This window comes from Citrus sinensis, chromosome 8 (genome assembly GCF_022201045.2).
Source record: "Citrus sinensis cultivar Valencia sweet orange chromosome 8, DVS_A1.0, whole genome shotgun sequence".
Lineage (NCBI taxonomy): Eukaryota > Viridiplantae > Streptophyta > Magnoliopsida > Sapindales > Rutaceae > Citrus > Citrus sinensis.
In genome coordinates, this window is record NC_068563.1 from 5,617,537 (window position 1) to 5,631,302 (window position 13,766).

The window sequence follows — 13,766 nt, forward strand, 5'->3', positions numbered from 1 at the left end:
GTGGAAGTAAAATTTCATATTAGTCACTAGAGTATATCGAAGATATTAGACACAAATCGCAGTGGCATTTTCGTCATTAAACTTAATTGAAAGAAAAAAAAAGTTGGTTTTATTTTTATTTTTTTTATTTCAATAGCGAAAAACAGCTAGCCCAAAAGAGTATAGTCCAAAAGCACAAAATAAGGCCGAAAACCGTGCCGCTTCGCCTGCAAAGGCGGGAAATTAGCATGCAACCAATAAATTCACGACAGCTGTCAATAAAAAGCGATGTACCAACCGTGAGATCTTAACCGTCCACTCGTCATACATCCAAGGGTCAAAGTCACTGTCAATTTTTTGTTTTTTATTACCATTGTCATTTACTCAGTTAGCTTTTGGTTGGTTAATCAAAAGATAGAGCATTACTTAGACGTCTTAATTACTCCAACACCTACAATGTTATCGTGAGATTAATCTGATTTATCAAATTTTCGTAAGGCAGTCAGCATATCAGGAGAAATTGACGATGTTTTTGCCTGACGTTGACGTGGCAAGCGGTGATTGGCCACGAAGCACAATCGTCAACAAGAAGTCTCCATCCAAAACACAACGGATTGATATGTGTTTCATTTGCGGGAAACCAATGTCTTAGCTCAAAGACAAGACAATGTTGGGTTGGTGAGATAGAGATTAATTTCTAATTATTTATGTGAAACTAAGATAATATAGAGTCATTAGTATTTAGCCTAGTGTTTAGAACTCAAGGTTTACAATTGAGCCCCGTAATATATTGTGATGGTTAATTTTCTTTCTTAATTTGAGTAAAAACAATTATCTTCCTTTTGAAATGTGAGTGGAGTAGACGTCCCTCGAATATTAAAAATGATTAAAATCTGAGTTGTATTATATAAGATTTGTAAATCTAAGTATTAGTCTCATATAATTTTTTTTTTAAAAAAGATAATATATAAAAGTTTTGGCGTAAATATTAAATTTACTAAGAGAATATAGAAAAGTTTTGATGTCAAATACCATATATACCTTGATCGTTTTAAAATTCACAACGATATTGTAATATAAAAAAAAAAAAAAAAACGGCAATGTCAAATTAGTACAAAACATTGTTTTACATAAAATATGATCTTACAAAATTATTAGAATTTGAGGCGCAGAAACAACTATTGGGCAGTATTTTATAGATTATTGATTTTACATTTTAGTCACATAAGTGTAAAAGCGTAACAGTAGCCATCATAATCAAAGCATATTACAAGCATTTTAACTCACTAGCTACAATATTCATCATCACCAATCAATAAAGTACAAAGAACTAATTCCAATTAAAGGGATTCTGGTATCAGTCATGATCATAGTAGATAATCTAGGACCACAAAGAAACTTTTCTTTTTTGCTTAATATTTGTTAAAAGTGCTTTTTTTTTTTTTTCTTTGGGGTGAAAAAGAAAATCAATAGTGCTTTCCCATTGCTACTAATCTTATTGGCTGGAACCAACTCACCAAGACCAAATCTTTAGAGCATTTTTAGAGATTTTACATGCATGAGTTATGACACCACCAAGCATGCCTTTTTCTCCTTTTGTTTGCTTGTTAACGCTTAAACAAGGTTTCTTTTGGTATCAGATAACTCCAGATGCTTGTCTGATCTGCTTGCAGCCTGGGTGATAATTGTACATGGACAAATTTGCGATGGGCATATTTTATTTGATTGATCCTTTTAAGACTTTGTTTGATAATATGGTGTTGTAAAATGAAAGCTCCAACTACTTAGAGAAAGTCGATGGGTATTTAATTTAATGAATATCACTGATCATCGAGTTTGGATTGCAAGTATCTCGACAACTAACAACATCACCAACAAAATGAGACTTCATTATTTATTTGAAGAGCCCATCAATAAAATAGAGTATTTTTATATTCTTCAAATGAAAATTTTCAAATAAAATTAGTACGGTTTTCTTTTGAAAATTTTTATTTGGAGAGCCTATTGAGTCTTTAGTTCAATATTATATTATTTTTTAATCTCATTATTTTCGAAGAGAAAAAAATATCATAATTACTACTATATTGGTAGAAGAAAAAATTAATTAAAATAATATAAATTTATTTTTATTCGAAGAGTCTTTTGAGAAATTGTTTTAAGAACATTATAACATATAATATCATATTTGTAATGCGTTGAACAGTGTCGATATGATGTTTCATTGTTACAAACTAGTTAATAATTGAAAGCTAATTTTGTGAATTGAATTGACTAACGAACTAATTAATAATTAATTGTGTGATGTAATGTCATAGTCTACAAGAAAGCACCCATTACACAAAGTAACGTGGATTCGAGTGTTATCAATCCCACCGAGTTGAGGAAAAAAATTTTGGATCATTATCAATGGCTTTATTTCACCTATCGTACACGTTCAGTCCAAGCAAGATCGGTTTCATTTCTTTTTCTTTTTCTTTTTCCTGGTAAATACAAAGTACACGTTGATGTCTCGTCAAACTTTCATTAATCACTCTAAGTAATAGAGCTGACAAAATTTGACACAATCTGATTACTCGACACGAACACGACACCAATAAATGAGTATGAGTCGTCGAATTTAACACGATTATTAAATGAGTCGGGTCCGGGTCAACACGATTTTTTTCCGTGTCGGGTTAGGATTAAAAGTCTTGACCCATTTACCCGATCAATAACCTGATTATATTTTCTATTTTAAAATAATTTACAGGTTCTTGTCATCAAAACTCAAATATTATGATGATTTTTTTTTATTCTTTAAAAGGATGAATATAGACACAATATTTTATTTATAAAATTTTAAAGACATTTAGAGCTTTAATAGTATAAATGTATAAAATATTAGTAGACATATATATTTTATAATATTGATATATAATATTATTTACATATATATAATTAAAACCTCAATAGTGTGTAATATTTTAGTAGATATGTATATTTTATAATATTGATAAATTATGTATGTATGTATAGATATATGTATGTATGTGCATACATATGTATGACAAAGTGTAAATATTTGATGTAACTTTTGTTTAATATATAGATATTAAGCGAGTTATTGGATAACCCGATTATTTTTCTATGTCGGGTTTGGGTCTCAATATTTTGACATGATTATTAAATGGGTCGAATTTGGATCGACCTAAATTTGACACGACACGACACGAACACGACCCGATGACCCGTTTTGCCAGCTCTACCAAGTAACATACCAATTTTTTTTTCCTTTTTTTTCTTTTTTTGGGGGATATTTATAGGCAAAACGTAACACTATTAAAGTGTATTTCACAATTATATTCCTACCAAGTAACATACCAATTTTTTTTTCCTTTTTTTTCTTTTTTTGGGGGATATTTATAGGCAAAACGTAACACTATTAAAGTGTATTTCACAATTATATTCCTACCAAGTAACATACCAATTTTTTTTTCCTTTTTTTTCTTTTTTTGGGGGATATTTATAGGCAAAACGTAACACTATTAAAGTGTATTTCACAATGATATTCCTATTGGATGCGGAGTAAATTGTCACATCAATTTTTATCCTAACTTTGTATGCGTGGAATTATTCTTGAGAGTTATTACTTATAGCCTACGAAAACCCTTTTTGCCAACAATTGATTATATGTCCCGGGCCTCCACGAGCATTAGCAGCAGTGAAAAGAGAGAATCCTATTGAAGTTTTCAATTCAATGATGCATTTTGTAGGCCATTAGTTAGACAAATCACCAAAAGTTGCTTTCTATGCTTCGAAAAAACTTTCACCTCCTTAAAAGAATGAGATTCCCATATTTTATTTCAAAATTTGCTAAACATTGTCCTATCACCGGATCATATCTGCTACGACTTTTAATCCCTCGCAATGATTGTGAACAAAATCACTAACTGTTGAAGTACAATACACAAACACTTGAGCTGTTATGGCTTCAACTTTGAGTAAAAGCACGATATGAGTTCCATGGCATCAGGCATAAGTAAATTAAATTGGGTAACCTACGGATCACTGTGATGCACTGAACATACATCCTCAATACAACTTAAATTACAGTATAATCATTGTAACAACTCCATCAGACAAAAATTTCGAATGCTTAGTGATATCCAGGTAGGAGAGTCTGAATTGTTGAGATTCATTTTTTGCAGTTGTAGTCAAGAATCCAATGGGATGTCAAACAAAGCTGAAATATAACATTCAGCAGCTAATAGAAAATCAGTAGCTAATAGAATTTGACACGTGATCGTTTCATGTAAAAGCAAATCATAAAGTTAAGTGTGCCTTACACGTATCTGCATTCAAAGACCTTCAAAGAACCGCATGTGGTCTTCGAATATCTCTCCATGCCGGATTTTGGACACTGACCCATCTTCTTCAACCTGAAAATATTGTCCACATTCTCAGACATTTTTTTTTCATACAAAATGTTTGTAAGGTCTGCAACTTTAAAGCGTTTAAAATTTAGGATGAATTCTGAATTTAACACCCAAAGATTTCCTTGGATATATGAACATTCAAGTGAATATTTGTTGAGGGTAAAAGATAAAAGCTAATGAGAAAAAATACACAAGCACACAAAAAGAAATAACTCGTACAGCAGTCAGCACATTGGTAAAATTATGATAGAAATCAAGCTCCTTACCCAGTACTCAGGTGGGCGCATCTTCAGATTGTAAGTCGATGCCATGCTCATGCAGTAAGCACCTGCATCATGAACAACCAGACCAGCTCCCTGCAAGTGAAATCTTGATTAGAGAAGGCAAGAAAATTATACCTCCAATCATCACATTAAAACACTAGCACATTACCCTATCAGGGGTAGGAAGTTCTCGCTCCTTCCCCAGGAAATCGGCAGACTCGCAGACAGGACCCACCACATCAAATTTAGAAATTTCAGCATCTTGAGGTGCTGGAGAAACCAGCTCTATGTGCTGCAACCAAATAAGAACAGGTCAACTGCAATCAATGTAAACAGTAAAGGTTTAAGGACACAAGAAGACATATTCAGTCAAAAATACTAAGTTAACTAACAATTCATGTCTTTGAAAAATAGAAGTCATCAACAGAGATAAGAACGGCGACCCATCTCCTCAAATTGGATCCTTGTTATGACATAAATGTCTAGTGATAAACAGAAGAAGGTGACATCAATTACTTCCACAATTGGAGGATGAACCGTTGATAGCTAGGAAAAGTGTGAAAATTCAAGCAAACTGACCACAGGACAGGAATGGGTGCCTTCCATAATCAAGTATATTGATGCATCTTCTACCATACAGATAGAAAAGCTTCCTTGAAAGAAAAGAACTTAATTCAAAGAAGAGGACAAGCTGTAGCGATGCTACACGGATTTCCATGTATATGCCGATCAATAAAGGTCCAAGGAAACAAATGAACTAATTTTTCAGACGTCACCAAGTAGTATTCAGCGTTTGTTTACACAGATACTTACTTGATAAGCATCATAGAGACTTGGACGGATAAGTTCAGCCATGCTGCCATCAATTACAATGAAATTTTTTGTTCCATTAGTTTTAACCCCAGTGACGTGATTAACCAAGCAGCAGGTATTTGCAATGAGTGATCTCCCTGGTTCAATGATGAGATTCAGATTTCTCGACAGAACCAGCTCCCTAACCTATAACAACAACCAACAATAAAAATGTGTAAAGTTAACCCATACGGTCAACATTAGAATTGGCAGGACATAATTATGCTTTAAACGTGGCCTTGAGATGATGTCGATTATCATGAAACCAAAGTTGTCTTTAAATCCATTAAACTTGGCAGATTGCATCTACTAATACATTTTTTTCCCATCATTGTTTTGGATAAATATGTGCAGAGTCCATCATAAATGTAAAACATAGAAGGAACTCCCATTTTCACATATGATAATCAAATAATTCAAGATCAGATGTTATGAAGTAATTTGCAGAGTTTTAAAATCTGTTACTGACGGTGTCAATCAGATTTCTGGGTTTGGGAAGGACAGCACCAGTGTGATAATAGTCTATTCCTAAACCACCTCCAATGTTCAAGTAATCAACTTCAAAGCCTTGGGCGCGGATTTTGTCAATGTAATTGACCATAAGAACTGCAGCATCCCTGAATATGTCCACCTGGAAAACAGTAAAAAAAAGCAGCACCTGCCGTTAATCAAACAGATCAAGAAAACTATCATAAATACCTTATGACAGAAACAACTCGAAAACCACGTACCCCCCCCACCCAACAAAAAAAAAAAAATCTTTTCCCTTTCCACTCTCAGTCATAAATAACACAACTTCATAGAAATTCAATTCAAGACTTTACATTAAACCACCACCTGACAGTTAAAATGCCTTTTATTAATGGTGTGTTGTAACAGTTGAAATTTAAAGATATCAGACATTTGATGTTCCTTTAAGCATTTGGTGGAGGCACCCCATCAACTCTCGATACTGGAAGTAAATTGCCCTCCAAACAACGAATTAAGTCATCCCTTCATTAGAAGGTCTGCAGAATCTAGTTTACCAGGTCCAGTTCGTTGACCTGGACAATAATATAATATCGCAAGAAAAGCTTGACACATGAAGATGCTAGTTACAAACAATTCTAACAAGGATTTTTAACTTTCTTCCTAAATTTTGGAAGTAAAAAAGAACCACCAATAAGATTTTACACAAACCATACGTTTACCTCATAAAAAGCTTTAAATAGAAAAATGATATCAAGAAGTAACAGTGAATGAGCAAATTATTGTAAACAGACCTTGGTAATGGTGGAACCAAGATGGCAATGAGCCCCCACAAGCTTCAACTCATTAGGATGTGCCTTCACGGCATCCAAAAACCATTGCAACTTCTCATTCCTAATGCCAAATTTAGAGTTCTTGTTCCCAGTAGCAACATAAGGATGGACCTAATAAAGAATACAAATATACAGTATGTAAGAGAATTTTACAGTAATGATTTGAATAATTGTTGATTTTGCTATATAATTCAAATAAAATTTGTATAAAATCAACAGCCTAAACTCAACTTTGTCCATAGATATAGAAAATAGTACCATATACCTCAGTATCATGAACAATATAACAATAACATGAAGACATAGAACACAATAGATTAATCTTATCGCTTGTTATGGAGGTGAGAAGTAAGTCCGCTAGGCCTGATAATGCAGGCAGTGGCAATGTTTTCAAAATGATGATGGTAACCCGAGGGTGGTTCAAATGGTGATGGTATTACAAGGATGGTGCAGAATCATAAAGGCTGAGGTGGGAGGCACAGAATCTTGTGTGGTATAAATATTAATCTAATGACTACCGTTACAAATATAAATGTAGTAGAAAATGTCAAAGATGACTCTGAAGTTCAATTATCATTGAAGACGAAATTTAAGTTCATTTGGCAGTCTACCAGTCAATCAAATGTATTTGCCATGCACCATTGTCATATACTCACTCGTCCTTGAGGTACATACAAATCTAGTCACATAGCAGCACGGACCTTCTTTTCACATACTATTAGCTCAAAATTAACAATGCCTACACCAATTCTCGTATTCAAACTTTTTAACAGATAAAACTTTCTAAACAATTCTCTATTATTTATGAATTTACACATTTTAAGAATGCAATGAGTCGAAATTGTTCATACATATCACAGCAAGGTTACTACAAACCTGAGGATCCACATCAGGATTAATCCGAAGCAACACATTAACCTTCTTGCCAGCAATTCTTGAAGCTACAACAATATTCTCCAAGTCAAACTCACTATCAACATTAACAAACACACCCTCTTGTGCAGCCAGCACCAAATCCTCCAAAAGCTTCCCATTCCCATTAAAGATACACCTGTTGATCATCACAATGAACAATTACCCCAAAAAATAATTGTTGAGCAAAGCTTCATCTTCTCCTTAATAGCTGGAAGTTCCCCAACAAAAGTATGAGCTAATGGTATTAAAGAAACACAAAAATTCATAGGTAGACACAAAAATGTACGACATAACATTACTTGGTGGGATCAAATCCAGCTCGAAGAGCAAGCCTCAGCTCATTGCCACTAACAAGAACAGCTCCACAACCCAATTTTCTCAAATGTTCCAAAATCTTGTAGTTATTATTAGCCTTAATGGCATAACCAATGATAGAATTCAGCCCCTCAAGGGCTTGTTTATAAGCCTCCACATTTCTAGTGATCTGAGGCTTACTGTACAAATAAAAAGGTCTTTTTTCAACTGTCTCCATGACATCCTGAACTCTAACATCTTCACAGTAGAGAAAGCCGTCAGCTTTCTTGCTGAAGCAGTGCTCGACTGGGGCTGTGTGTGTCTGGGATTTCGCGGGGTTTTGGGAGAGGACTGCTTTGAGAGTGAAGGGTTTTAGGGTTCTTTGGAAGTTTAAGGTGGTTTTGAGGGGTGAAATGGGGATTTTCGGAAATGGGTTTTGGGTTAGGGCTTTGGAAAGAGAGGCTGAATTAGAGCAAAGCTGAGTGGCGGCCATTGGTGAACAATTGAGGAAGATGGAGACACACCTTTGAATGTTGCAAACAATTCACTTGATTTATAGTTGGAAATGGAGTCAATATTTTTCCAAGGGGATAATAACATATTAATCCCTATAATTTGGCTTAATCCCCAATAAGGACATAATTTTTATTTTCTTTACACAGATCTCTATTATCAATTTATTATTCCCAAATATTTTACGTGAATGAAATCAATAATTTAATTATTATATTCTTAATCTTAAATCAGATCATCAACGTCTTTTAACTAATAGGTAAGAGGATCAGCCTAAACAATTTTTTAAGCACGCTCTTGGTGAAAAAAATTGGTGGACTATTATTTTTTTTTTATTAACCAAAAAAAAAAAGTTATGCATAAAGTGGCATGATAATAGAGTCAATATTTTATCCTTCCCTAGGCATGACTTGTGCCGCTTACTTTTACCAAAGTAGTATTAAATCATTTTAATTTTAAAAGTTTATGATAAAACTCATAGATTATTATACACCATTATCTTCAATTACAAATCTACTTTTTTTTTTAGTTATAAGTCTAAAAAAAACTTTTAAATCAACTAAGTGATGACATATATTAAGCATTTAAGTTCATATAATTTTATGAAGTCTATTTGATATACAAAACCCACCTTTTTATTATTATCTAATGAAACATTCTAGATTAATTATTTGATGGCATATCCTTAATATATATATATATATAAGAAAATCAAATTATTAAAACTACTACCAAAGAAGAGAAAAGGGTTTTTGGTGGCAAGGGTGTTCAAAGAAAGCTGCGAAAGTTGCCTCGTCAAAATTGCCTTTCAAAATTTATTAAAACTGGCTTTGAAAACTTGTTTGTCAAAACACTTTAAAACTCGTGACTCACGTCCAAAACACCTTTTCAACAACACAATAATCGCTAAATCAGGCCAATGGAAATCATGTTTTAAAATAAATTTTCAGAAATCCAACGGAAACTTTTACTGAGTTCTTAATATTTTTGTCAAAATAAAAGCGCATTTTTCCAAACTCTTTTCTCTTAAATAATAACAAGGAACAACCTTCTATTAATGCTTTAAATATAAATCATACTTTCATTAACTAGGCAAGACTTCTAAACCCAAAAAAAAAAAAAATGAAAGGAACCAAAGTAACTTACTTGTTAATCGATGTCTAAGCTTTCAAAAGATGAAAAGAAATGTGTAAAGTGAATAAAGAGGTTTTTTATTGCTTTAGTATGTGAATACAAGGGCTTGCTTTCGTGCTCTCTCTATAGGTCCATACCTAGATAAATTTATACATGTTGAGGGTATACTATAAACAAGATGATATTTACATGCAAATCTTTTTAAAGAGATTGATATATAAAGCGGGTCTTCTTTTGGGCAATTTATATTTTTGGTTTCATATTGGGATATCCCATATAATGCCTAATCCATTAATAACTAAATCTAACATAGCTAGGTCATTTAAAAATTGCATAATATATTCTTGTTTTTCTAATACTATATTTGCAGCTTTTTGTCTAATTTTTAAAATTAAATATATCGAAGTGGATATTCTCTCTTTGGAAAAAGAGAAAATTCTCATTTCTCAAGCTCATCCCATTTTGTTCCTATTATTGATTTTTGTTTATTCTGGCTATTATGATTTTGATTGTCTAGTGCATTATCAAGCTCATCCCATTCTTTCTATATAATTCTACATAAATAGTTTCTAATGCAAATATTTTTTGTCTACATGCTTCCACTTCATTGTTTAAATAATACCTAATATCATTAAACTTTCTAATTGTGCATGTCATGACCTCACAATGGTTACAAAATTGTATGGTTGATTATGATGATTATCTGTCTAAATTATTTAACTGGTTGATGATGTTGATGCACTATTTAAAGGATTAATTGAATGGCTAACATGATAATTTAGTCATATTTATTGTCTAGTAAAATCTATTGCTTCATGAAATGCATAAGAACCTCTATAGTATGGATCAAGATAATTGATTGTTAGATTAATTATCTCTCTCCACTAACTATAAATGTCTACGAAAAATGTAAATGATTACTTTCTATATGTTCATTGATCTGTCTAAAGTAATGCACGAGTGCATTGACTATTTTTAATTTATCTTGTGGGTTATTACAACTCCACAAATTGTCTAAGATGCATTGCTGACTGTTTAATAATCGATCTTTACTTTTAAATTCTTGAAGGAAACTACATAATTTTTATTGGACTGAAATTCATATATTGCTCCATTCTTGTAAAATAATTATTAAATGATTAGTCTCGAAAGAATATGTTCAAATTTTGCTTTGTATATCTTTACCTACTCTCAAATTTTACTTTGTATCTTTTACCTTTTATTACTTCTAAAAAATATATCTATTGTTTACTAATAAACAAAATTTTCTTTTTTGTACTTTTTATAACATTATATAATATTATTACAGCCTATTCTTATTGTTATTTCATACACACTCTTATTTTCTTCAAAACTTTAGATATATAGCACTCGAATAATTGGTTACCGTTAACAACTCTTTAATAGAATTTGACTACAATGAGCTGCATTCAAAGTACCATCATTACTTGTGATTTGTTTAGAATTTAGGGATCCATACGTTATTAACTGAAATATTGTTTTAGTCACGTGCTCCCTTTTTTGGGTTTTTGGGTTGTTCTATGGGCCTCTAAAGGCTCTTCCAAAAGTAGAGCTTCAAGCACCGCTGTTGGGTTCATTAATTTGTAGTTGAGTTTTGAGTATTTTAATAGATTCAAATAGACTAATTTTTTTTTTAATAAATTTTGAATTTTTTTAGTTATAGTTATTTTAATACTAAAAATATCCTTTTCACATAATCATGATTTAAAATAGAATTAGCATTGAGATTCCCAGACAAACAAAATAAACAGATGGCTTGTTTGTTTTATTTAAAGCGTTTTTAGATAAAACCAAGCGATATATATTAAAGTGTTTAAAGAGAGAAAAATGGGTGGGGATATTTAAACTCATAATTCTTTTCTCTATACCCATTTACTTAACAAATCTATCATATAGATTTTAAAAATGTAGTTTTACTTTATACACCCTTCAAAAATCCAAAAATATCCCTTCTTTCATTTGCAACCTAATTAACTATCATTCTACTATTATAATCTTTCTTCTAATTTTTTTCCCCTCAGATTTTGAATTTTTTTTCTTTGCTCATCAATCGCCCTTCTTGGACAACAACGAATTATAGAGAATAATGATGGACTAAAATACATAATGTAAGATATCTCTGTTTATTAACTATGATGATGGACAAATCAATGAAAAATTCCCAAAAGTATGCCCAAAGGTTCCTTTTTTAATTCAATCTTCAGCATACATTATGAGTAGGCCTTTTGACACTCCTTTAAATTCCTCATAAAACCCCTCTTTAATTGAAACTATCTTAATTCTTTTTTTTCTGTTTTTTTTAAAATCAATTAAAACACTTAAGTAAATTATTCTTTCAATAATATTTTACACCTATTCCATTTCATAATTTATATTTATATTTTAAATTTTAATTGAAAATATTTTTGTGACAAACTTTTAAGAATTAAAAATTATGGAGATAAAAATTATGTACAAGAAGAAAATAATATAAAATTTTAGGATATGTACGTTTTTATAACTAAAAACTTTTTAAAAAAAACAAATGCTCTCATTACGGTGAAATCTAATCTCTTTATGCTGAAATTTAACTAAAAGACAATTAATTTTAATTTATGAGTTATTATTTTATAAATTAAGCTGGAGATATTTGAGATAATAAAATTTAAAGGAGGTGTTAAAGGGATTTTCATTTAGAGGTGTTAATAGCTCCACTGTTCTTTGAAAATTTTCCCAAAGGTTCCCTTTTTAATTTAATTTTTAATTTGGCTTAGGCAGATAAAAAAATTTTGTTTAATGAAATAATACTCTGAATTTTATATCAGATATTATCAAAATTTTTTTACACATAAGAATTGTCATTAGCTCTACGAGATTAGATTGGAAGAAAATTGTAATTTGTTTCTCAGTCTCAAAAGAAATTAGTTAAAACAAAAAGGCAAGTTTTTGTTTGCTGGAAAATAACATGATTTTGATTGTTCAAATTAATGTTCTAATTATCAATTTAAATGTCATTGAAATATAAATTAGAAAAACATCATGACGAAATCAAAATTAGTAATGGCAAGTTTTTCAGTCAAAACAAATAAATAAATAAATAAACAAACAAAATTGATGTTGTCATATTGATGATGGGGGTAGCTCTAACATCTCTCTTTACACCAACCAAAATTTAACATGAATCCCTCATTTTTTTTAAATAAAAAAAAAATAATTATGGCTAATATTTGAATGAAGATTGTAGTTGACATGATCTATTTTGAAGTTGAGCGCAACAAAACCATCAAATAAATGCACTTATGCTGCGTTTACTTTTTGGATTGGAGTGAGAATCCTTGGATTAGGAGTGTGGAGTGAGAGTGGGAGTATGGTGTTTACTTAGACTAAATGAAAGTATGTATTGTCAATCAAAATCCCAATTATTTGTTTACTTTGTCTTGGATTGGGAGTAAATTATTTTAAATTACAATTTTATCCTTATGTACAGAATTATAATTTGTAATTAAAAAATTAATAAAAAATATATTTGGAAAATAAAATAAATATTTTATTATATTTATAAATTAATAATAATTACTAATATTCTTAATTATGTAAATCATAATTTTTTATTAATTTTAATTTAAATTATGTGAATAAAAATTATTAATAATAGCAACACAAATGAAATATTATTATTGATAATATAGTACAAAATTAATATTTTTTTAGAATAAAATCTTTATTATTAATTAATTAAATAAATAATTAATATTTATTAAAATTAATGTTTAATATTATTAATTTAAATATAATATTTATTTTTATTTTATTAAATTTAATAAAATAAATATGATATAATTATTATTTTTAATAAATATGATATTATTTATTTTATTAAATATTATTTATTTATGTTATTAAATATTATTTATTTATGTTATTAAATATTATTTATTTATGTTATTAAATATTATTTATTTATTTTAATTTTAATTATAAGGATAAAATGAGAAGAGGGAGGAGTGGATTCCCACTCCCATCTCCTCCCATGGGAGTGGGAATCCCACTCCTCACTCTAAAATTGAGTGAGACCCACGAATTTCCACTCCCACTCTCCC

At 30.6% G+C, this 13,766-nt stretch overlaps 1 protein-coding gene across 1 annotated transcript; it reads right to left on the reverse strand.

The window, feature by feature from the left end:
- Positions 1 to 3,886: 3,886 nt before the first annotated feature.
- On the reverse strand, positions 3,887 to 8,559 carry LOC102612099 (diaminopimelate decarboxylase 1, chloroplastic-like). Its single transcript, XM_006487177.4, has 9 exons — positions 8,025 to 8,559; positions 7,687 to 7,861; positions 6,772 to 6,921; positions 5,979 to 6,140; positions 5,471 to 5,656; positions 4,827 to 4,949; positions 4,661 to 4,750; positions 4,305 to 4,397; positions 3,887 to 4,201 (listed from the first exon to the last, which is right to left on the reverse strand). Exons 1-8 carry the CDS (start codon positions 8,510 to 8,512, stop codon positions 4,317 to 4,319), a joined length of 1,455 nt encoding a protein of 484 aa, XP_006487240.2. The 5' UTR covers positions 8,513 to 8,559; the 3' UTR covers positions 3,887 to 4,201; positions 4,305 to 4,316.
- Positions 8,560 to 13,766: the final 5,207 nt, after the last annotated feature.

What these genes read in the sequence shown, in the direction of transcription:
- LOC102612099 (XM_006487177.4), bottom strand. Translation starts at nt 8,512, where the DNA reads ATGGCCGCCACTCAGCTTTGCTCTAATTCAGCCTCTCTTTCCAAAGCC. An exon ending in CCAGAAATCTGATTGACACC is followed by an intron (nt 5,657 to 5,978) that starts GTCAGTAACAGA and finishes TTGTTGTTATAG; the next exon opens with GTTAGGGAGCTGGTTCTGTC. An exon ending in AACTTCCTACCCCTGATAGG is followed by an intron (nt 4,751 to 4,826) that starts GTAATGTGCTAG and finishes TTTCACTTGCAG; the next exon opens with GGAGCTGGTCTGGTTGTTCA.